General features: G+C 35.7%; 1 protein-coding gene across 2 annotated transcripts in view; it reads right to left on the reverse strand.

Moving 5' to 3' along the window:
- Positions 1 to 137: 137 nt before the first annotated feature.
- MND1 (meiotic nuclear divisions 1) overlaps positions 138 to 26,644 on the reverse strand; it is a 64,948-nt gene continuing 38,441 nt past the window's right edge. Inside the window, exons 5-8 of one of the 2 annotated variants that reach the window (XM_023636419.2) lie at positions 20,780 to 20,854; positions 17,931 to 18,045; positions 4,902 to 4,946; positions 138 to 381 (exon numbers count right to left, since the gene is read on the reverse strand). In XM_023636419.2, coding sequence (XP_023492187.1) covers positions 275 to 381; positions 4,902 to 4,946; positions 17,931 to 18,045; positions 20,780 to 20,854 — 342 coding nt within the window. In that variant the 3' untranslated portion in view covers positions 138 to 274. The remainder of the gene's footprint in view (positions 382 to 4,901; positions 4,947 to 17,930; positions 18,046 to 20,779; positions 20,855 to 26,644) is intronic. The other variant, XM_070257675.1, reaches the window with a different exon arrangement.

Below are 26,644 nucleotides of genomic sequence, written 5' to 3' on the forward strand. Positions count from 1 at the left end.
TTAATATTTATTTGACTGAAACTAAAAAATGTTATCATGTCATGATGGCTTTGATCTCTAAAAAATTATCTGTAAACCTAATGTAGGTGGATGGCTATCGTCCTGTTTTTGATGGATCAAAAAGAGTGAAAAACACCTACTCTTTACACTTTATTTAAAATTAGTAAAATGATAAACACAGTTATAGGTAAATGACAATTCAGTACATTTAGTTGGATCATATAAAAATTTACATATTCACAAGCACACAGATCCTTCACCAACAACGAATATTTCAGTCTATGTAGTCAAAGTCTTCTGGAATTCCAAAATTTTTATCAATTTTATTTTCTTCGAAACCAAATTTTCTTTTGGCCCAAGATTTTATGGCAAATATGTTATCTATAAAGAAAATTGAGACATATTTTTGAGAATTGAAAACCATAAAACATTTCAAATATAATGATATTCTTTTCACTTCTGTTACTTTCAAGAATAAGGGCAATTAATTTCAGGAGAAAATACTTATGAGTATGTTAAATAAATAGATATATTAAAAATTTAGTAGATTAGTTGTCACTGAAGAATACCTTTCTTAAGAACAATGTAAAGACGGGGAAAGGCTGCGGGTGCCTCTTCCACATTTCCACAGCAGAGGCCAGGATTCTGTTACCTCAGGAATTAGAGTTGCTCCTGTTTCCAAAGGGAACACATTCCCTCCGGACCCTCTCCCCTCCCCCACAGAGAGTAATGGCTTCCAGACAACCGGGCCAGCGTGAGAGAGGAGGGGTGAGGCGGAGGGAAAGGGGTTTTCCTCTCTTAAGACTAAGATGGAAACAGATGTAACCTCAGTGTCCTCTAGGGGGAATTTAAAATGAATTTTACCAATGAAAGAAGTGTTAGATCTACTTAAAGGAATTTATCCCAAGGAAATAAAATAAATTGTGTACAAAGATTTATGGTCAAATCTTTATCCCAGTGTGAGAAAAGAAAAAACTAAAAGCAACCCCAATGTCTCATTACCTGGCAGGGTGTCTATGCGCAGGCAGTGAGGGACAGGGGGCAACAGCAACATGCTCATAGTGGCTGCACGTGGGGAGCAGGAATGATGGCCAGCTCTCTTTTTTTAATTTTACACCTCTTCTTTAATGTAATATATACCACCTTTATAATGAATTTTTATTATAAATATAGAAAAAGAATGGTAAAAAGTTTTCTGGTTCAGAGTATTCTATAAAATTTTCAGTACTGTATTAGTAATGATAAGGAAGTGTTAAAATAGATTTTTTTGGAGTGTTATGGGCTGAATTGTGTCACTTCCCCTAACTTCGTATGTTGTAGTCCCAACCCCCCAGTATCTCAGAATGTGACTGTATTTGGAAAGTGGGTCTTTAAAAAGGTGATTAAGTTAAAACGAGCCCATGGGATGGGCCCTAATCCAATCTGGCTGGTGTCCTCCTAGGAAAAGGAAACATGGACACACTGAGACGCCAGGGGCACGCACAGGAAAGACCAAGTGAGGACACAATGAGGAGGTGGCCATCTACAAGACAAGGAGTGAGACACCTAAGAAGAAACCAAACCTGCCGACACCTTGATTTTGGACTTCCAGCCTCCAGAACTGTGAGAAAATTAACTTCTGCTGTTTAAGCCACCCAGCCTGAAGTACTTTGTTACGGTATCCTTAGCAAATTAATATATGGAGTTTGATCACATTTAAAAATATTGCTTTCGGAAGTCTAATTCCAAGTATCAAATAATGATAATTAAACGTTTGGAATGAAGTTCATTTCTAAGGTGAATACTACTACACCAAACAGAATAATGTGTCTTTACTTTTTGTAACAATTTAAAACAAATCTCTACTTTTCATAAGAACCTAAGAGAGCATACTAATAGCATGAGGTACTCCAGAATGATTTGTTTAGTTTTACTAGTGTCTGCACAACCCGTACATTCTTGTCAATCACAGCCAAACACTTACAGAGGATAGAGAGCCCACTGCTACCTAAGACAGGTATTACATGCATTACACGTATTCCAAAACATAAAGAGCCTGTGCCTTCAAGCTGACACAAGAATAGAGAGAGAAAAATCAGTTTCTTACTAATCAATTCCAAAGTGATATGTATGTTAGAGATGAAGTATTATGTGTACGTCTTCCAGAATGGGCTCACAGAGTACAGAAAGATTTGCAGGAAATTCGAGAACAGATGCAACACTGTAGGGAGACTGGAGGAATGGACTTCAAACTCGGATCAGAAGAGAGGAAAACGAGGCGCCTTAGTAAGGCTATAGCCTTTGCAGGAAGGAATTTCTGGCTCACACGAGGGCAAGAAACCATTTTATTATAAACTCTCAAAGATTAAAAACAAACAAAAGAACAAACAAAAGCCTCTTCACAACAACGCTTAATGGACCAATTCAAAAAGACTATTTAAACATGTCCTTGGGCCACTGGATGTCTGCTTCAAGACAATGTTACCCATAATCTTGATAGTTCATTGCCTGTCAAATAATTTTCCCATTATATGGAAATTTTTATAAATGGATAAAAAGTAAGTTTTTTTCTTTGTAAAAGAGATAACCTTAAGACTGGTAGAATTCCTGTTAATTTATATGGAGGCATCCCTGAGATATACATAGGAATAGGAGGGGCAACATCATAGTCAGGAGTCCGTGTTAGGACCTCACAACATTTATCTCCCCTCACTCATTAAGATGCCTCCTATACAAAGTCATAAAAACTTCACTATCTTAATTAAGCAAGGTTTTATATGATATAATTTAAGTCACATTTAAAGTGTATTTAATATCACGAAACATTTAGATGTCATATTTATACCCTAAGGTAATCTCACATTCTACAAAACTGAAATACTGAATTACTGAACAGTGAATATTCTCAACTCTAGATACATTTCGGGACTTTTTTAAGTACAAAGAAACCAAACTTTAATAATTACATAACAACTTCTAGTTATAAGTATTCCTGATGTTTTCTTTTTGTTTGTTTTGAAGTCAGGGAGGTTTTCTGAGATGTAATTTAACTCCATGATCTTTTCATAACACTTTGATGCTGGAAGGAGCAAACTGTAACCTCATGGGAACAGGGTTCTTAACAGCTATTTCTGCTGTTCTAAAAATATCTTCCTTCATGATTTTTAAAGTTTCAGGTTCTTTCTCAGCTAAAAATACAGGGGGGAAAAAGTTGTTCAAATTTTTTTTATATAATAATTTTGGAAGTTTATGATCAACTGGAAAACAGGAAAGGATTTTTGAAGAGGAGAAAGGGAAAAGGGGAGTATTTGTTTACCTGTGTGACTAATGTTGTGCTGAGGGCTTACCAACTGCCTTCTTTAATCCTCCCCAAATCTGAGGTAGATATTACCCACATGGAACAGATGAGGAAGCAGGTTCAGAGAAGTTCAACAAGTCACACAGCAAATAAGGAGCACAACCTGGATTCCCTTGAAAGTCAAGTTCTTGGCACCACAGACACAGGCTGCCTGTTCCTAAGTTTGCTGAGCTGCTTGCTGACAACTATTGAGGAAAATCACTTTGTGACTCGTCTTATTTTTAACCTAAAAATCCGCTTGCTTTTTTTCTCATCCAAAATTCTGTATTTCTCAAACCCTTACAATATCACTGTATTTATTATTTATTTATACTTTATTGGACACATATTTTATTATTCTCTTTTCTTTAATGTTAGTTTGCTGATTTTACCATCCTCTGATCTTATCACTAAAGCATCACATTACTTAGGAAATAACTTTTTAATAAATAAGATTGTAATTTTATTTGAACCAAAGGCCAATTACACTGATTTTATCAATCTACTTAATTCTGAAATGGACAAGGAAAAACGATTCTTAAACTTCTTGTGAAATGCAGAGGCCTGGCATGGAGTCAGGGGAACCTGGCTCAAATCTCTGTTCCTCCAGTGACTAATCACCTTCGACTTTAGGCAGTCACTTCAAGTTTTCTGCATCTCTGCGTCAATGCAATCTTACTCGTACTCTCCCACAGAAACAGAAGGATGAGTAATACATGTGAAGGCATTATAGACTTGCCAGGATGGAAAATTTCAATTACCATTATTTTATAACAAAATACTGGAAAAACATCAGTGTAATTTTAGGACCAGTTTTAACAATACCAATTACATTTGTAAATAATTCACAGGAATCATTATTTATTAACTTTATTTTAAACTTTAAGACATAGATAAAGCCTTATTAATTCCCATTTCTTAGAATATGTCTGGTCTAGACCTGAGGGTGTATCCATTGGTAAACAAACTGATGAAGCATTTACATGAAAGCAAGTATACAGAGAAGATGGTATCATGCAGTGGGTAAGAGCTTGGATTCTGCAGTAAGAAAAGCAGGCGGCCATGGGCTCCTGATGGCCTTAGTTTCATCTCTAAAATTAAGGATAATAGTCCTATCTACCTCACAAGATGGCTGTGGAGATAAAATGAGAATGCACCACAGACACTCTACGATTCCTGGCTTATAGTCAGCCCTCAACAAATGTTAGCTATTATTATTATTGGCAAGAAGACAAATCTTTAGGATTCCACGAAACTCTTAAAGTTGTATCTTGCATTTATGTATATGAAGGTTAAGTGATTAGCCCAAGTGACTTATCTGGGAAAAGTTACACAAAAGTTAAAACTGGAAGCAATCATTGGTTTTACAAAAATATCTTATACTTTACAAAATGACTCATAATAAGATTTTTAAAAATAACCTTAAGCAACTGAAATGATTTAATATATAAAAACTTGATTAATACATACATTTCCAGAATGTCTTTTCTTGAATAAAACTATGTACAATAGCTTCTGCATTTCACATGATAGCAAGTATGGAAGAAGTTTCACTATAGTTTACTAAAGCTATTATAATACATACCAGTCCATCTGTTAGCAGCTTCTTTGGCTACTTTATTTGCCTGACCTGGAAAAAAAAAACGTACACACACACATAATCATCTTCATCTAACTAGAGACTCACTTTTTTTATATGAGCCAAAGGTTATACAAATAAAATGGCTGTGAGAAACAGTTGATATAATGACATACTGTATCTCACGAACCTGCTCAGCTTTCCAAGGAAATTTTAGATGGGTGCAGTTATATTAGTCATGAATAGAAAGTCAGTGGAACAATTTCCTTTTCCTAAATGACCATTATTATTGTACTTTCTTCTTTAAAGACAACATGGAAGTTTAAGCAAAATGTGTTTCTCAATTTGCAATACCAAAAGAGGATAAAATAACTTAAGTTTAATGGTAAAATAATTTAAGTTTATACACATATATTAGACTACAATAAACCTGACCTTAAAAAAATTTTAATGGTCATTATGGTAGCCCTGTAGGAGGAAATATTTACTTTATATTTAATTATACATCTTGCTATTAAGTGTATCTGTACTTATGTTTTTCAAGTTACTCTACACAGCACACAGCAATGCCATGATCAAGTGGGCATAAATAGTATTTATAATGATGGCATTTATTTATTGAAAGATAATTTATATACCACAGAAGTCACCATATTAAAGTGTATAATTTAGTGGTTTTTAGTGTATTCACAAGGTTGTACGACCGTCACCACTACCTAATTTCAGAACATTCTCATCACCCAAAAGGCAATCCCATACCCATCACGAAGTTACTCTACAGTCCGCTACGCTCCAGCTCTGGAGACCACTTATTCCTGCCAGTCTCTATGGATCTCCCTATTCGGACATTTCATAGAAACGAGATCATACAATATATGTCTGGATTCTTTCACTTAGCACAGTGTTTTCAAGGTTCATCCACATTACAGCATGTATCAATACCTCGTTATTTTTTTACTGCCAAATAATATTCCATCGTATAGAAATACCACATTTTGTCTAGCCGTTCGTCAACTGATGGACATTTGGGTTGTTGCTGCTAATATAAATAACTTAATAATTTTTGTGTGAATGCATTTTCAATTCTTTTGGATACATACCCAGGAGTGGAATTGCTGGTTCAAATGGTAACTCTATACATAACATTTTGGGCAATGGATAAATTCTTTTCCAAAGTAGCTGCATCACTTTGACAGTCCCACCAGCAATCTAAGAGTTCCAATTTCTCCACATCCTTACCAACAAGTATTTTCCACTCTTTTTATTACAGTCACATGTCACTTAATGATGGGTATATGTTTTGAGAAATGCGTCATTAGGCGATTTTGTCGTTGTGCAAACACTAGAGTGTACTTACACAAACTTAGATGGTATAGTCTACTACACACCTAGGTTATATGGTACTAATCTTATGAGACCAGTTCATCATTGACCAAAAATGTCATTATGCATCACATGATTGCAAAGCTATCCTAATGGGTATGAAGTGGTATCTCATTGTGGTTTTGATTCACATTTCCCCAACGATAATGTTGTTGAGAATCTTTTCATATGCTTATTGGCCATTTGTATATTTTTGTTAAAAAGATGTCTATTCAAATCCTTTGCCAATGTTTAAATTATTTTTTTAATTGTTGAGTTGTAAGAGGTTTTTTTAAAATATGTGTTTGGATATCGGACACTTAGATACAGGACTTGCAAACATTTCTCCCATTCTGTGGGCTTTCTTTTCACTTTCTTGACAATGTACTTTGACACACAAAAGTTGTTAATTTGACAAAGTTGAATTTATCTACTTTTTCTTTCGTTGCTAAGCTTTTGTTGAACTTTTGTTGTCACATCCAAGAAATTGTTGCCTAATTCAAGAATACAGAATATACACCTGTTTTCTTTTAGTTTTATGGTTTTAGCTCTAACAGTTAGGTGTTTCATCTTTTTGAGTTACTTTTTGTATATGATGTGAGATGGGAGTCCAGGCTGATTCTTTTGCATGTGGATAACCACTTGCGCCTAGCACCACTAGTTGAAAACACTATTCTTTCCTGACTGAATGGTTTTGGCACCCTCGTTGAAAATCAATTGGGTTTACTTCTAGACTCTCAATTCTAATCCATTAACCTATATGTCTATGCTTATACTAGTACCACACTGTCTAGATTACTGTAGCTTTGTAGTAAGTTTTTTTTGAGGAAGATTAGCCCTGAGCTAACATCTGCTGTCAATCCTCCTCTTTTTGCTGAGGAAGACTGGCCCTGAGCTAACATCCATGCCCATCTTCCTCCACTTTATATGTGGGACGCCTGCCACAGCATGGCTTGCCAAGCGGTGCCATGCCCGCCCCCAGGATCCCAACCGACGAACCATGGGACGCCGAAGTGGAATATGCGCACTTAACCGCTGCGACACGGGGCTGGCCCCTGTAGTAAGTTTTGAACTTGGGAAATTTGAATCTCCCAACTTCATTGTTCTTTTTCAAGATTCTTTTGGCTATTCTGGGTCCCTTGCCTTTTCATATGAATTTTAGGATCAACTTACCAATTTCTGCGAAAAAAACAGTTTGTGAGTTTTGATGTTTTACATGGAATCTGTAGAATAATTTGGGGAGTATTTCCATCTTAACAATATTAAATCTTTCAAACCATGAACAAAGGATGTCTTTCCATTTACATGTCTTTAATTTCATTCAACGTTTTGTAGTTTTCAGTATGTCTTACACTTTAATTTTATTCTTAAGTGTTATATTAATTTTAATGCTACAGTAAATGGATTTTTTCCTTAATTTCATTTTCAGATTGTTCATTGTTAGTATATAAAATACAAGTGATTTTTGTATATTGATTTTGGTGCTCTTCAACCTGCTGATCTCACGTATTAGCTCTGTTTGTTTGTTTGTGTGTGTGTGTGTGTATTGTTTAGGGCCATCTATCTACCTATATAAATAAGATCATGTCAACTGCAAATAGAGATAGTTTTACTCTTTCCTTGTCAATATGGATGCCTTTTATTTTTCTTTCTTGCCTAACTGCCCTGGCTTGGACTTCCAGTACACTGCTGAATAGAAGTGGTGAGAGTAGACATCCTCGGGGAAAGGACACAGCCTTCTGCCATTCAATATGATGTTAGCTGTGAATTTTTTGTAGATGCCCTTTTAGTAGATTGAAGAAGTTCACTTTAATTCCTAGTTTCTTGACTGTTTTTATCATGAAAAGCTGTTGGATTTTGTCAAGTATCTTTTCTTTGTCTATTGAGACAATCATGTGGGGTTCACCCTATTATTAGTCTATAAATATGCTGTATTAGATTGATTGATTTTTATATGTTCAACCATCCTTGCACCTCTGGGAATAACGTCACTTAGACAAGATGTAGAATACTCTTTATATATAACTGCTGGATTTGACTTGCTAGTATTTTGTTGAGAATTTTTGCGTCTATATTCACAAGCAATATTTATCTATAGTTTTCTTATGATGTCTTTGTCTGGTTTTGGTATCAGGTAATACTGACCTCAAAGTATGAGTCAGAAAGTGTTCCTTCTTTTTATAATTTCTTTTTCTTTGAAAAGTTAATTCTTCTTTAACCTGGTAGAATTCACTAGTGTAGACTGGGCTTTTCATTGTGAGTAGTTTTTTAATCTCTGAATTTTGTTTTTTTTTTGAGGAAGATTAGCCCTGACCTAACATCTGCCGGTCCTCCTCTTTTCGCTGAGAAAGATTGGCCCTGAGCTAACATCCATGCCCATCTTCCTCTACTTTATATGTGGGATGCCTACCACGGCATGGCCTGGCAAGCGGTGCCATGTCCACCCCTGGGATTTGAACCAGCGAACCCCAGGCCGCCACGCGGAATGTGCGCACTTAACCACTGCACCACTGGGCCGGCCTCTCTAACTGAATCTCTTTACACTTTACACGTCTATTTCAATAGTATATTTCTGTTTGAGACATTATTGGTAGTTTGTATCTTTCTAGGAATTTGCTCATTTATTTCATTTAGCTTATCAAACTTATTCGCATACAACTGCTGAAAGCATTCCTTTATACTCCTTTTTATTTCTATAAGGTTGATGATGATGTTCCTCTTTCACTCTTGATTTTAGTAATTTGAATCTTCCTTTTTTCTTGGTCAGTCCAGCTAAAGGTGTGTCAACTTTGTTGATTCGCTTAAAGAACCAACTTTTGGTCTTAGTGATTTTCACTTGTTTTTCGGTTCTCTATTTCTCTTATTTCTGCTCTACTCTCTATATTTCCTTCCTTCTACTTGCTTTGAGTTTAGTCTGCTCTTCTTTTTCTAGTTTCTTAAGGTGGAAGGCTAGGTTATTGATTCAAGAGCTTGCCATTTTTTTAACACAGGTGTTAAAATGTTAATAAATTTCCCACCGAGCAATGGCTTCAGAGCATCCCATAAGCTTTTGTATGTTTTCGTTTTCATGTATCTCACAGTATTTTCTAATTCCCCTTGTGATTTTCTTTGAGTCATCCTTATTTAGAAGCGTGTTGATTAATTTAAACATGTGTGAATTTCTCAAATTTCTTTTAGTTCTCTCTCATAACATTCCACTGTCATCAGAAAACATACTTTGTGTTATTTCAATCCATTTAAATTTATTGAGACTTGTTTAGGCTTAACATATGGTCTGTCCTAAAGAATATTTCACGTGCATTTGAGAAAAACGTGTATTCTGCTGTTGATCGGTGGAGCGTTCTATAAACGTGTTAGGTTTAGCTGGTTTATCGCATTGTTTAAGTCTCATAATTCCTTATGTTCTATCTCGTTGTTTTATTCATTACTCAAAACGGAGTACTGAAATCTTTAACTATCTTGTTGAATTTGTTTGGTTTTTTGCTTTATGTATTTTTGTTCTCTTTTGTTAAGTGTATATATGTTTATAACTGTTATATCTTTTTGAATGGTTGACCCCTTTATCACCACAATTATCAACTGTACTTCTTTGTCTCTGGTAACAATTTTTGTCTTGAAGTCTATTTTCTCTGGTATTGGTTTAGCCAATCTAGCTTGCTTTTAGTTATCGTTTTCATAGAATATCTTTTTCCAGCCTTTACTTTCACCATATTTGTGTCTGTGAGTCAAATGTCAGTTTTATTAAGACAACATATAGTTGGGCTATGTGTTTTTATCTATTCTGACAAGCTCTGCTTTCTAATTGGACAGCTTAATCCATTTACATTTAATGTAATTACTGATAAAGTAGGCTTTTCATCTGCCATTTGCTATTTGTTTTCCACACGTCATATAAATTTCTGTTAATTCCTCCACAATTGCCTTATTTTGTATTCAATGGATATTTTTTAGTGTATCACTTTAATTCACTTCTTTTACCAAATATTTTTGGGCGATTTTCTTAGTGGTTGCCCTGGGGATTAGTGTTAACATCTTAATTTATAACAACCTAGTTTGGATTAATACAAACTTAATTTCAATTGTATACAAAAATTTTGCTCCTATATAGCTTCATTCCTCTCCTCACTTGTTTTCACAAATTACACTTTATACATTGTGTGCCTAATAATATAGGCTTATCATTATTGCTTTATGCTGCTGTATTTTAAATCAGATAGGAGAACATAAGGAGATACAAACAAAAAATACATATATACTATCCTTTAGATTTACCTACGTAATAACCTTTACCAGTGTGCTTTATTTCTTCAAGTTGATTAAATTACTGTCTAGTGTCCTTTCACTTCAGTGAGAAGGACTCCTATATATTTTTTTCTTTTTTTTTTCCTGAGGAAGATTAGCCCTGAGCTAACATCTGCCAATCCTCCTTTTTTTTCCCCCTGAGGAAGAGTGGCCCTGAGCTAACATCTGTGCCCATCTCCCTCTACTTTCTATGTGGGACGCCTACCACAGCATGGTGTGCCATGAGGTCCCATGTCCGCACCCAGGATCCGAACCAGTGAACCCCAGGCCGCCGAAGCGGAACATGCACACTTAACCACTGCACCACTAGGCCGGCCCCTCCTATATTTTTTTTAGGGCAGGTCTGCTAACGATAAACTCTTTCAGTTGAGGTTTACTTGGGAATCTTACTTTGTCCTTCACTTTTGAAGGAAAATGTTTCTGGATATAAAATTCTTAGTTGATGGTTTTTTCTTTCAGCACTTTGAAAATGTCTTCCCAATGCCTTTGGTTCTATGGCTTCTAATAAGAAACAAGTTGTTAATCTGACTGAAGATCTCTCATCCATGATGAGTCACTTCCTCCTTGTTGTGTTCAAGATTCTCTGTTTATTTTATGATAATTCGATTATGATGAGTCTACATGGAGATCTCTTTGAGGTTGTCCTAATTGGAGTTTGTTAAACTTTTTGGATGTGTAGATTAATGTTTTTCATCAAATTTGGGAAGTTTTCAGCTCTTATTCCTTCAAATGTTCATTCAGCCCTTTCTCTGCTCTCCTCCTGGGACTTCCCTTATGTATGTTGGCACACTTGATGCTGTACCACAGGTCTCTGAGATTGCTGATGTTTCTTCATTCTTTTTTCTTTCTGCTCCTCAGACTAGATTATCTCAGTTGAACTATCTTCAAGTCAGTGATTCTTTCTTTTGCCAGCTCCAATCTGCTGTTAATCCCTTTAGTGAATTTTGCATTTCAGTTATTATATTTTCAACTCCAGCATTTTTTTGGGTTCATTTTTAATAATTTCTCTTTATTGATATTCTCTATTTGGTGAGATATTGTTCTCAGACTTTCCTTTAGTTCCTTAGACATGTCTGTCTTTATTCTTTTAACATATTTAAAATAGTTGATTAAAATCTTTATCTAGCAAGTCCAACATTGTGCATATTTTGGTACATGAGCCATACTTTCTTGTTTCTCACATGTCTTGCAATTTTTTTGTTGAAAACTGGACATTTTAAATAATAAAATGTGGCAACTCTGGAAATCAGATTCTTCTCCCCATCCCAGGTTTGTTGTTGTTGTAACTTGTTGTAGTTGTTATTATTTGTTCAGTGATTTCTCTGAATTAATTCTGTAAAGTCTGTATTCTTTGTTATCTGTGCCCACTGAAGTCTCTAGTCAGTTCACTTACCAGGGAGCTAATGACTCAACAGAGATTTCCCTAAGCACCTGGACTAAGTAAGTCTCCAAGTCTTTGCTGAGAGGCTGTGTGTGTGTTGGGCATGTTTCAACACTCAGCTAGGCAATTTACAATTCTGCCTTAACTTTCACTTCCTGCTTTCACAGAATGTCAAGGTCAGCCAGAGGAGAGAGATTAGGACCTTCTTAGGTCTTTCCTGAGAATGTGCACAGCCCTCTGCATGCATTTGGCCTTCAGGGAACCATCAGAGATGTCAAATAATGACAATTCTTTGGGATTGAGGGTCTTAAAGAGCTGCACTCCATTCTGCCCCCTCTGATGCCAGGAATGCAGGACTGTTATTTTTCAAGGTTACTACTGAGCTGGAGAGTAGGTGAGAATAGGGCAAGTTAAAAACACCACAAAGTTTGCTATTCTTGCTGAGATTCAGTCATTTTTCTTGAATTGGCAATCTTTGGTTAGTTTCTAGAATTCTGGAAAAGTTGTGACAATTTTTGCCAGCTTTCATGGAAGTGTAAATTTTCAGAGGTCCTTATTTCATCATTTTCACTGTCATCTTGGCATTTATTTCTAAGAAAATTTCTTAAAAGTATTTCTAGATTTCCTTTCAAATATTTTTGTGGAAATTCAATTTTTACTACAACTTATTTTATCTGTTCTCACTTAAGAATGGTCAGAGTAGATAAATTAAAATCTATCTTTTATAAATTACTGCTTTTACTTCTCACTTCTTGGATATTTGCAACTAATCTTGGTAATACTTGCTTAATGATATCAATAACTTAACTGGCATAATGAAATACAAATATTTCCTGCAAGAATTATTGAGAAATAAGTAAGAGATAGGACATAGCCATGTCGGGGCTGGTCCTGTGGCCTCCTGGGTAAGTTTGCATGCTCTCCTTTGGCGGCCCAGGGTTCTGCCTGTTCGGATCCTGGGCGCAGACATGGCACCACTCATCAAGCCATGCTGAGGTGGCATCCCATATAGCACAACCAGAAGGACCTACAACTAGAATATACAAGTATGTACTGGGGGGCTTTGGGGAAAAGGAGGGGAAAAAAAAGAAGACTGGCAACAGATGTTAGCTCAGATGCCAATCTTTTTTTCTTCTTCTTCTTCTCCTCCTCCTCAAAGCCCCCCAGTACATAGTTGCATATTCTAGCTGTAGGTCCTCCTGGTTGTGCTATGTGGGATGCCGCCTCAGTGTGGCTTGATGAGCGGTGCTAGGTCTGTGCCCAGGATCCGAACTGGCGAAACCCTGGGCTGTTGAAGCAGAGTGCATGAATTTAACTACTTAGCCACGGGGCTGGCCCCTCAGGTGACAATCTTAAAAAAAAAAAAAAAGACATAGCCACATCTACAAGAACATAAGGGTTAGAACTACTAGTAGCAGAAAAATTGTTTCAAAATAAACCATGACAAACTTAGAGACAAGACTAATTGTTGTAATAGAGTGCTATAGCCATGCTGTTAAGAACTAAATCCTATTAAAATCAATTTGTGAAACTCATAATCCTTTAATCCAATATAATCTGTTCTGCAATAACATGACAGCAGAAATCCTAGAAACTCCTCATTATCAAAAAGCACATTTTAAAAACAATATCTTCATTGGGGAAAAAGGATTTAGGATGAATACAGGTTAAAGTCTAAAAAAGTTCTCTACATTTAGTGTCAAGGAGATCACTGACATTTACTACCTAAATATTTAAATTTCTTGAATCTGTGGATTTACAGTTTTCATCAAATTTGAAAAAAATTTAGCCTTTATTTCTTCTGGTATTTATTTCTTCAGATATTTTTCTGGCCTGGGAACCCCCTCTCCCCCATGACATATACCTGTTTTGGGACTCTACACCTATATTAGGTCATCTGAAGTTGTCCTGTATCTCACAAATGCTATTTTCATTAAAAATTTTTTTTCTCTCTCTGAGTTTCACTTTGGATAGTTTCTATTGCTATGTCTTCAAATACACTAATCCTATCTTCTGAAAAGTTTAATCAGCTGTTAATCCGACCCAGTGTATTTTTCATTTCAGACATTGTAGTGTTCATGTCCAGAGGTTAGACTTGGGTCTTTTTTTTGTATCTTCCATGTTTCTACTGAACTTTTTGAACATATAGAATACATTTATAATAACTTTTAATGCGATCGTCTTCTAATTCTACTACCTGTGTCAGTCTGGGTCAGTTTTGATTGAAGCGTTCTTCTTCTCATTAAGGATTCTGTTTTTCTACTTCTTTGCATGCCTGGTAATCTTTCACTGTATGCCAGACATTATAATTTTTACCTTTTTGGGTGCTGGATATTTTTCTACTCCTATAAATATTCTTGAGCTTTGTTTTGGGAGGCATGTAAGTTACTTTGCAATAGTTTGATGCTTTCAAGACTTGCTCTTATGGTTTGTCATGCAAGTTGAGAGCCGAGCTCAGTCTAGAGCAAATTACTCCCCTCTATTGAGGCAAGACCTTCTTGAGTACTCTACCTAGTACCTTGTGAATTATAAATTTTTCCAATCTGACTGGTAAGAACAGGCACTATTCCTGGTCCTGTGTGAGAGCCTGGCACTGTCCCTTCTCACTGAGACTGTTCTTTCCCCAGCTTTGGGTAGTTTTCTCATACGCCTGCACTGAATACTTGAGGGGAACCTTCTGTAGACATCGAGGATTCTGTTTCTGTGTAACTCTCTCCTCTCTAGTATGCTGTCCTATGAACTCTAGCCACGTTGGTCTCCCTGATTCTCAGTTCCATCTCCTCAACTCAGGGAGTCTGCAGGGTCTGCCTAAGTTTTCCTTCCTTGCGTCACAGTCAGGAAACTCTCTCAACAAAATAAGCTAGGACAATTGTAATGCTTACTGTTTCCTTTCTGTAAGAATCTTTGTCCTTTTTGTCTGATATCAAGTATCTTGAAAATCATTATTTCATATGTTTTATTTTTGTTGTTTTTCAGGTGGGAGGATAAATCAAGTCCATTACTACGCTATCTTGTCTAGAAGTGGAAGTGCCATATTTGAATAAAGTTTTACTTGTTAGCTGTTCTAGGTTTTAAAAGGAGAGGAACTGGACATTTCACTATAAAAGTAAGAAGTGAAGTTAGCCTAAAAATTCTTTTTACAGGTATATAAGCTTTGATAGTTCTTTTTTTTCTAATGATTGTAGTTTGGTAGCTGTCTACAGAAAAAGATATCTTACCGTCACATCTAAAATATGTTTATGTAATTATCCTACGTATCTACTGTCTATTAAATATCATGTAATTTTCTATAATTAACGTATTCTATAAAATTGATAATATTTTTCAACACAGTAAAAAAAAAATTGCATGAAGCCAGGAAGGAAGGACTCTTATCCTCTCACTCCCCTATTAAGATCAGAAATGCATATGATAATGTCAAAAATTAATACTTCTGCAATAGATTCATCATTATAAATTTTATAGGATCCAAATATAGACCCATCTTAAGTGGCTGCATAAATATTAAAAGATAATCTAGGTCTGATGTTGAAGAAAAATGATAAAGTCTCTTAAGTCATGGTAAACCAAAAAATTTTTTCTTCTCATTTACTTAGATTTCATACCCTGCATAATATGCATTCACATTGGTATGTTTTCCTTGAGTTGAGAAATAAATGACCAAACTTTTAAATTCCAGGGTGAAGACGGAGAGAATTCAGGCAACCAGTATAAAACTGCAGTTGCAACATCCTCCTCAACTATGCTATTCTCCAGAAAATCCATCATCCTTTATATACCCTGAAACTTCTTCCTTCAAGTTTTATTACCTTTCTAAGAGGTGATGCACTTGCCAAAATTGTTGTTTGATTCAGAGGTACAAGGAATGGCAACATCTGAAATTATATGCCCGAATAAAAGTTTTTCCTCTTTGTGAATCAGTCTGGCACTGTTCTCTATCCCTGTTGATTTTCTGCACGTCAACATGATCCTCTGGTTTAGGATCACCATCAGCACAGGTCAGAGTAGTTCTGTAAGCCTAAATGAGAGTTGGAGTCATTCTTGAGTGGATATAAGTAATCAAAATCATGAAAAGGAGCGTAAAAATGGGAGGTCACAAGTAAAGGTGACGTCAGTCAGGGTCATCTGTCCAGGGAAACAGCTGTGGCAATACAATGGGGACCACAAAGTGCAAAAGCAGAAGACTTGATTGGGTATGGTTAAGAGTTGTGGGTCTGAGACAGAAAAGGGAATGAAATGGGTAAGCAAAGAGTCGGTACTTCAAAGAAAAAGTTCAAGAATTACACAAAACTGAAATCAGGAAGGAAGGCAGAACCAAGTTAGAGTAATAAATGAAGGAGCAGACTTGGTCATTGTGGAAAAAGAATTTTCATGATGAAGTGCTAAAGGCACAGCTGTGCTGAACCTGAAAATAAACTACCTGAAGGTATTAACTCTGGGTAGGAAAACTAGCTTTTAAGTTCTCTTTCATGAGAAGCTGCTCTAGACAAGACACACAACGTGTGATGTCCTCTTTAACAAGCAGTTTGTGTTTCCTTTTAAAGATGAGTCATGAGCAGGCCTAGCTTCCTAACAGTAACTCCTACCTTGTCTCTTGCTGCTTGGATGTGCTGTGTTCACTGAGCATCATTTGATAGTTTAAATTTTAAAACAGATTAAAGTGGTTAATTTTGTAGCAGTAGATTTGGTAAGCACTTCTGCAGAATGATGATAAATGAAATGCATCTCTGGGCAGTACAAAAGAGCTAACATGTCTCCCCAGATACTTAATTTACAGAAAGTGACTTGCTCAGGGGGCTCTTCTGCCTCACCTCTTTGAAAATCACTTTAGGTAATCAGCTGAACCAGGGCCAACACACGCCACCATCTAGGCTGTGTGCTACACGTACGTGAACGGTGCCTCCTGGAGTTGTGCAAAGCAGGACCTGTCTCTAAAATTGTTTAACTTTAGATTACACTAACTGAACTGCTTAAAACATTTTTAATTGCAAAGAATATCATCAAGAATAGCTTAATGGCAATTAAACTATTCTTATGTTCAAGTACCAAATATTTTCAATTTCTCTCAAACCCTTCAGTCACATACCATGATATCCAGTTTTCCTAAAAGTTTCATTTGGTAAAGTTCTCTAAAGGAAAAGACAGGCTAAGACAGAAAAATGTGAAGAAAGTTAAGCATATTTCCCTAAGCAATTAAATGCAGTGTTTTTTATAATACACTCTTTCATTTCTCCAAATATTCAAATTTCTGTCTTTATGTAAATATATAAAAATTATTCAGAATGAAGCTTTGGGGACTCTGATTTAAAAGTAGGGCAGGGGCCGGCCCCGTGGCTGAGTGGTTAAATTCGCACGCTCCACTTCGGTGGCCCAGGGTTTCGCCGGTTTGGATCCTGGGCATGGACATGGCACCCTCATCAGGCCATGCTGAGGTGGCGTCCTACATAGCACAACCAGAAGGACCTGCACCTAGAAGATAAAACTATGTTCTGGGGAGCTTTGGAGAGAAGGGAAAAAAAGATCGGCAACAGATGTTAGCTCAGGTGCCAATTTAAAAAAAAAAAAAATTTTTTAAAAATAAATAAAAGTAGGGCAAAACATCATTGGTATATTCAAATGGCAAGTCAACACAAGACTGATTTTCTGCAACTTGCAAACTCCACTTTTGGTATCCTTTCCTAGATGATAAGAGGGATTCCTTTCTAGAGCCAAGGTACTTGGAGACAAGTTAGCTCGTTCCTGACTCCTTAGTTTCCTAGGCTTATGTTTTATGTCTTTACCCTTCTACCCCAGCTACCTTCCTTACTCTTAAAACATTTATAATTTCAAAGTTGTCACTGTTAAATGTTTTAACATTAAGGCTCCTTAATGGAAATATTTAGGCAACATTAATACTTTTAATGGCTTCATTTTCTCATATACCTAGAGAATGATTATCAGGCAACTAGAAGTATAAACTCTTGTTCATTAGCAAAGTGATACAAACGTACGTATTTCTTCTACAACTTGTGGGTCACATTCTCTGTATTTTTCTACTTCTGCCTTTAGCTGTTCCCTTTGGTCTCGAAGTGAAGAAAGCTCTTTTGCTAGCATGGTTCTCTCTTCCTGCATTCAAAACAGTTTTACGTACAATTAAGACAAACAAAATGCCAGATGTTATAAAGTTATACATTTTATAAACATTTTCATTTTATTTCTCATAACTGATGTGCATTAGGCTTTTGACAATATTATATATACACAAACATATTCACAATATAAGAGCAAACTCAATTCTCATTTTTATCTGAAATCTCAAGCATCTTTTATATATATTGACTAAGTGAATGGGAATTAACATGTAGAATGGAGCACTCATAAATATGTGAGAGGTTACGAATTATGTATGAACTCTAAGACAACTATGTTATGTGATAGGAAAAAAATTATACTGCCTCTTGGAAAGTTGCATAAGATTGTGTCTATGTACATAAGTAATATATTATGGCAATATCAATCATTATATAATTTTCCTTAAAACTGTTCTAGATAATTTTTCAACCTTTAAGAATAATTAACCTTTAAAAATATTTAAATGTATCAAAGATAACAGAGATGTAGCTTGTGGCCTCCCATACTTTCTTTTAAAGGTAAACAAGAATAAAGCTTTTAGACACAGTATGACCCAATAAACACCATTTGAAATTTCTAGCCGTAATTTTCACTAACAGCTATATAGTCACAGTGCTATAGGTATTCAGTTCATATGCGTGAAACCTGAAAAATAAGTCCAAACAAAAATCAAATATGGGCAAAGGTTATGATACAGAATTACAGGATAAGTCTGAGGCAGAACCAACCAGAGTTCAAGCCGCCTAATGGGACTTGTTTAAGGTTCCTTGCTAGCTTGTATTTTAGTACTCGCATTTTTCTACTTTTGCTTTTAGCTGTTCTCCTTGGTTCCAAATTGAAGAAAGCTCCTTTGCCAGCATTTATAAAAGAGAAAGCATGCACCAAGCAGCATGCACAGTCCAACAGAACTCTACGATGACAGAAATGTTCTAGATGTGTGTTCCTTAATGCAGGAAACAGTAGCCTCATGTGGCTACTGAGTACACGACATGTCATCACACACTACTATTACCAAGAAACTGAATTTAATTGCATTTAATTTTAATTTTAATGTAAATAGCCACATATGATTAGTATATACTGAATTAGCACAGCTCAGGAGAGATTTAAAAATAACTACATTATAAAATGGTCAGTATTTGCCATGCACATCCAAATTATACATGCTCCACAATGAAAAATGAGAGGAGAAAAAGCTAATGCAGACAGGGGAAACAGTGTCAAACATCCATGTGAATGCAATTACAGCTCTCCAGACACCCTGAATTGGAAGCCGTCTCAGACTGTTACTAGCACTGAGATCGTTGCCAAATCCCCGAATCTCTTTGTGCCTTCGGTTACTCAGATACGAAAATGGAGACAGTGATAGTGGCTATCTTCTTGGACTGTTGGCAGGATTCAAGAAATATATAAAATGTGTTTGGAATAGTATACCTGCCTGGCTCATAGTAAGCAGAATATATATGTTAGCTATTTCTTCTTCATCATCATCATTGTCAGCAGCAGCAACATTACCATGAATAATATCCAGCAGATAAGGGCTAGATATTTCTGAAAAATCCTGATTGGTGAGGTCAAGATGCACACAAGAGTTCATCTTTCTCAGGAGCCTTTCTGAACTACGAAACTTTTCTAACAGCTGCAGGCACCAACTAGGTTTGCTACTGTTTTATTCTCTAGTTGCATTGGTTCCAGTGGGTGGGGTAACTCAGCCGACTGGCTGACAACTTTTGGGCATGTGTCTATCACCATGAGTTAACGGTGCTTCTACAAGTTATTGCCAACGTTAACGGAAAAAAAGGATCAAATAAAGAAGTGGTAATTGCTCCTGTCAATGGAAGAAGAAATGTAACAGTTTCAGGCTACGCCCAGCATTTACCTTCCCTTGAATATTCAGAAATTACCCTTCTCCAATTCCTATCTGGGACCGAGCTGACTATTCACATGAAAGAAGGTATGTAAAATAACTTTGAAAAGCATAAAACCACTGTAAATCTGTAATGTATTCTCTTCTACAATCTGACAAGTTTTTGAGTCTCTTTTACAATCAAGTGGTACAAACAGAAGTCTAGATGGAATGTTTTGTGGCTCACATTGATCTCCAACATTTTTTCAAGTCATAAATCCACACTTGAGATAATGATGAAACTAGAAAGTAAAGCGATTTTTAAAAATCACTAACATAATACTTTAGACAATACTGTACTTTTTCAAATAAAATAGTAGGTCAATATTCATTTAAATAATTTAGAAATATTACATGACCCCAAGGATACTATATTGATAGTTTTGAATTAGTTCTGTGCCAAGAATTTTAAAAAACATGACAAAAATTTACAGAAACATTTACATAGGGCTTACCTTGTGCCAGGTCCTCTTTTAAGTGCTTTTGCAAATATCAGCTAGTTTAATGTATACAATAACCCAATGGTTTTATTAGTCCCCATTTACAACTAAGAAAACTGAGAACAGAGTTTAGTAGACTTTCAAACCCAGGCAGTCTGGCTCCAGGGTTTATGCTTTCAAGCCATGCTGCCATATACAATATAATACAATCATCATAAATTTAGATTCACTGCCAGCGAATCCTACCAGGTCAGACGTTCACGTCTTTTGCTGTGACTCACTTCTCTTCCAGTAGGAAGGGCATACTCCTCACAGGAAGCTCCATTTCTTACTCTTCTATTTAGAATTGACATTATTAAAGAATCTACAGACACAGACTTACCGTTTCACTTCGGCCAATTTTAGCTTTCTCGATGCTTTTCTGTAGGTTTGTACGCTTTTGGTTTCCCTCCGATAACTAGAGAATTAAAACAAACAAAAGATAAACTTTCTTAACATGAAGTTTATGAGTCAAGAAGACAAATGAGATTTGTCTTCAAGCCAAGTCAATGTAACAAAAAAGTCAAAGACAGGGCTGGCCCAGTGGTACAGTGGTTAAGTGCACATGTTTCACTTTGGCGGCCCAGGGTTTGGTGGCCCGGGGTTCGCCAGTTTGGATCCCGGGTGTGGACATGGCACCGCTTGGCAAGCCATGCTGTGGCAGGCGTTCCACATATAAAGTAGAGGAAGATGGGCATGGATGTTAGCTCAGGGCTAATCTTCCTCAAAAAAAAGAAAAAAAGTCAAAGACGACACTGAGAACTAACTTCTCCAACCTGGGAAAAAAAACAAGTACCATAGGCATGATGGATAGACTGAAAAAGAAAGTTCAAAAATATTCCTTCTTATCCTATACAGAAAAGTGAAGGATACACTTTCAATCTTTTCCACAGTCTTCATTTATCAGGTTCCTCACTCCCATCCCAAATAACTTGAGGTTTATTATTTAGTTAAAAATTGAACTTGAAAATTCTAAAAAATCTGTTTTATATAAAATCTTTCTTCAAATTTCATTTCACTTCTGACTAGTGTTTTCAAAATACCCTAGACTGCTTCTTTTGATTTGTAGTATCGTGACCTGTTTCACTAACACAGAGTCAAAAATGAATACATCACTTATTACTCTTAAATAAGGTACTTTATAAGGAATTGCATACTCTATATACTAAGTTCTCAGAAAAGAAAAAAATCTATTAGCCTGTTGTTGATTTTATGCATGTTTTACATACCTTAAAAGTGATCACTTCAAGCATTTTACTAAGCTTAGAAAGCAGTAAGTTATATGTGGAAAGGGATTAAATAATACCAGCATAAAGAGACCACAGATACAGAATATTCATTAGGATTCGGCTAGGCCCACACAAAAACAGGCTGCCTAATTTCAGAACCTTGCTTCCCCTTCTCAATTTTATTAATCTCACCAGGACCCATGACTAAATAAATCATTCCAGGAAATTCCCAGTACTAAATTCTTCACCATCTCTTTTGCTATAAACGAGTGAGAAATTTCAGACTCATTTGATTGGGGAAGGACCTTTTAAAAATATATTCCACTCCCCCCTCACTCTTGAGTTATGAACATTTAGAAAATAATTATTGGATGAATGATTTTTTTTTTTGGCTGATTATAAGTAAATGACCTTTCACACTATGACCTAGTTATATGTTGAGGGTGAATAATATTTACTCTTTTTTGCCTAAAAACCACAAACATTGTATCTTCAAAAAGTTGGTCGCTTTATCCCGGCTTTAGGAAATTTTGCACTTCTCAATATGCATAAAGGAAACACTGTCAGCTTTCCTTTAATGGTTCTCTAGTCACTCACTGATTCTAATCCACAGCATGAACAAAATCCATCTGTGATGCTAAGACACCACCACCAAATTCTATTCTCCCATATATTAATATCTTGTGTATTTCAGCTGGCTTTATTATCTTCCTAAGTTAAAAAACAAAAATCTGCTGTAGAATTCGGAGCCAAAATAAGCTTTAAAGCCCTAAATTTAGCAAGGAGATTTAGTTCTTTAAAACAAGGGTTCTCATTTATAAAATAATGCTATTTTAAAAAGTTAATATTCTACCCTGAAGGATGCAGCTGAAATAATTAATAAATGCAGGTAACATTTAAATTCAGGAGTATTTTCCAATGAAAAAATACACATACATATTAGCATAACATTTTCTCATTAAAAATGTTTTTCGGGTCTTGCCCCATGGTGTAGTGGTTAAGTCTGGCACCCTCTGCTTCAGTGGCCTGGGTTCGTGGGTTCAGTTCCCAGGCGTAGACCTACACCACTGTCAAGCCATGCTGTGGTGGCAACCCACATAGAAAATAGAGGAAGACTGGCACAAATGTTAGCTCAGGGCTAATCTTCCTCAAGAAAAAAAAGAGGAAGACTGGCAACAGATGTTAGCTTAGAACGAATCTTCTTCACCAAAAAAAGTTTTTAAAATAACTAGATAAGTAGACGTTATCCAAGACATTAATAATAATATAAAAATAAGCCAATAATTAATGGATATATATCTTAATTATATCAATGAAGTGTCTTCCAGGTATTGTATGTCTGCTTGTAATTACTTACAACTTAAAAGCATTTCAAAGAGAGTTAATTCAGGAATTCCGTAACTCTGAAAATAATCTTAAGTATTTTAAATGTGATTTCATGATTTATCTTTTTAAGTATCTTGATAATGGAGGGAGGCACAATCTAAATGATGTTATCAAATGAGAAGCTTCTGCTAATTATCTTAAATATTGAAACAATTTGGTTCAGCTCAATAGTAAAGGATTCTCGGGGCTCTGTTTAGTTCTTAAGATCTCTACTGCTGGAAATGATGAAAGCAACTCTCATGAGGTGATCCTGGCTATCAATTTTTCACCTACACGTCTCTTAGAAGCAATATTGCTATACGTAGTTCCTAACACATACCTTGCAATTTCAAACCAGGCCTCAACTGATTAAGGGCTGAGATTTTTTAGCCACTGTATAGATATTAACTAAACCGGTAGTTCTCAAACTTTAGCATATATCAGAATCACTCAAAGGGCTTGTTAAAACACAGCTTGCTGGGCTTCACCTCCCAGTTTTTGAACAGTAGGTCTGGGGTGGAACCTAGTAATTTGTATTTCTAACATGTTCCCAGGTGATGGTGATACGGATGCTTCTGGTTGGGGGCACCAAACTTTTGAGAACCATTGATCTAAACAAAAACCTGTTTTCTTGCAGTAATAAAGCCAGCTGAAATACACAAGATATTAATATATGGGAGAATATTATCTAGTTCATCAGCAAAAACGAAGTACTGCTAAATATTGTAGCCTGAACTAGAAACAAAATATCTTAAGATTTCTGTCATTAAAAGAAATGCAAAAGTCCACATTTACAAAAACAGAAAAAGGAGTGATACTCTATATTCAAGAAAGGTATTCACCATAGGATTCCTTTAAAGAACGAACTCTCCTGACACACTTCTATAACATAACACAAGAATATATACTGTAACAAATCCGTTTCCAAGTTCACTAAAGCAAACAATTGTTTAAAACATAGTAATTCAGAACAAAACAACAGCAGTAAAAACCACAACAAAAACTACTTCTAATTAGTAAGAACAGGATTTCATCTTTAGATTTGAGGATCTGACACAATGCTTCTCTTTACTGCATGTCAGATCACTAGTACTGACATTCAGGCTTGAGAAACATAATGCCAATGTTTCCTAAAGGGCTGATTCACTGCCTGGAGTAACTGCCTATTCATGAGGAACAGAAAGATTGATTCAAGCTGGCTGCATCAGAATTCTGATTTGTTCTTTCTTAGAAATAATAAAATTTCAAAGCATTAGGGAAAGAATATTGAAGTTTTCTCAGGTGGGAAAGAATGTCAAGGAACAGAGGATGGGGAAAAGAGGTAGTAAGAGAAACCACATGAGTCTACTGCTTTATCAAAATTCACATACAATATGTTATGGAAAAATAGGCTCTATGTCTTTTGTTTTCCCTTAAAAAAAAAAGAGTATCATTTACTATAAAATTTTATAGATTTAAAATGTCTTGTTAGAGTATCTACAACTTTAAAATTTATCTTTTAAGGCAATATTCCATTTAGGAATTGATCATAAGGAAGCAATGAACACTTTTATAAAGACATATTTATATATAAAGATAGGAGCCATGTAATTGTCTTAACAATAGAGAAACGTTAAATCAATATTTCATGGTACGAATGTGTCACAATTATGTAGCCAAAGGAAATGTTTTGGAAGAATTTTTACTGATACTGTAACATACTCACAGAACAGAGTTTTTTAAAAGCTGGAAACAAACTGTCACTACATTTGACAGCCTATCTAGGGGAAAAAAATACTGCAAGAAAATGCAGAAAATTTTAAAAATGGTTATCCCTGTATTGTGGAATATATTTTTAAATTTTTTATACAATCAGCATACATAACTATTATCTAAAAAGCTCTTTTCTCATTATAAGCAATACATGAATGTATTCTCAGAGATTAAAATGAATACATTCTTGTTTTAAAAAACTCAGTGCAGAAGTATCTAGACAAAGTCCCCTTTGGCTCTCCACCTCTGCACCATCCCCACAAGCCCCTCCCCAGAGGGGAGCCCTGCAAATCTAGTAGGCAGCCTTCTTGTCCCAGTCCTTTGTTTTATATTCAGATATAGATCAATATAGAGAACATTTCAAAAACATATGAGATTATCCTTCATGTAATGTTCTGCAACCTGTTACTTTCAGAGAAATGTCCATGTCAACACATATACGTAGTTCTACTTCATTTTTTTAAATAGATTTTATTTTTTAGAGCAGTTTTAGGTTCACAGCAAAATTGGGTGGAAGGTACTGAGAGTTCCCATACAAACTCTGCCCCCACATATATGCAGGCTCCTCCACTATCAAAATCCCCCACAGGGTAGTACATTTGTTATAAGTGACGAATCTATATTGACACATCATTATCACCCTAAGTCCATAGTTTACACTGGGGTTCACTCTTGGTGTTGTACCTTATATGGGCAGTAACAAATGTATAATAATATGTATGTAGAATTACAGTATCACAGAGTATTTCCACTGCCCTAAACATCCTCTGTGCTCTGCCTAGTCATCCTGCCTCCCCCAACCTCTGGCAACCTCGGATCCTGTTACTGTCTATATAGTTTTGTCTTTTCCAGAATGTCATATAGTTGGAATCATACATTACATAACCTTTTCATTTCTTTCATTTAGTAATATGCATTTAACGTTCCTCCATGTCTTTTCATGGCTTGACAGCTCATTTCTTTTTATTACCGAATAATATTCCACTGTCTGAATGTACCAGTTTATTTACAGATTTACCTACTGAAAGACATTTTGATTGCTTCCAAGTTTGGGCAATTGTAAGTGAAGCTGCTAAAAAAATTTGTGTGCACATAAGTTTTCCACTCATCTGGGTAAATCTTAAGGATTCACCACTGGATCATATGATAGGAGTATATTTCGTTTTCTAAGAAGCTGCCAAACTGTCTTTCAAAGTGGCTGTACCATTTTGCATTCCCACCAGCAATGAATGAGTATTCCTGTTGCTCCACATCCTCACCAGCATTTGGTATTGTGTTCATTCTTTTTTAAATGTCTGCATACTATTTATTATTCCACTCTTTTATCAATAGCTATCTATTAATGTCCAGTTTTTCATTACTGCAAAGCTCCAATACTCCCATCATTTGACATGGGCCTATGTGCACACATGGAAGTCTTTCTGTAAGGTAGATCATAAGCAAAATTGCTAGATCAAAGGATAAGAACATTTAACTTTTTTTAAGTGCTTTTTTTTGTGGAAAAGACACAAAATTTACCATTTTAACCATTTTTAAGTGTATAATTTAGTGGTATTAAGTACATTCACAATATTATGCAACCATCACCATTATCCATTTCCAGAACTTTTTCATCATCCCAAAAAGAAACTTTGTACCCATTAAAGAATAGTTCCCCCTTCCTCTCTCCAGCCAGTCTCTGGTAACCTCCGTTCCACTTTCTGTCTCTATGAATTTGCCTATTCTAAGTATCTCATATAAGAGGAATCATAATATTTGTCCTTTTGTGTCCAGCTAATTTCACTTAGCATCAAGGTTCATCCATGTTGTAGCACGTATTAAAATTTCATTCCTTTTTAAGACTGAATAATAAATATTCCACT

Source organism: Equus caballus, chromosome 2 (genome assembly GCF_041296265.1).
Source record: "Equus caballus isolate H_3958 breed thoroughbred chromosome 2, TB-T2T, whole genome shotgun sequence".
Classification (NCBI taxonomy): Eukaryota; Metazoa; Chordata; class Mammalia; order Perissodactyla; family Equidae; genus Equus; species Equus caballus.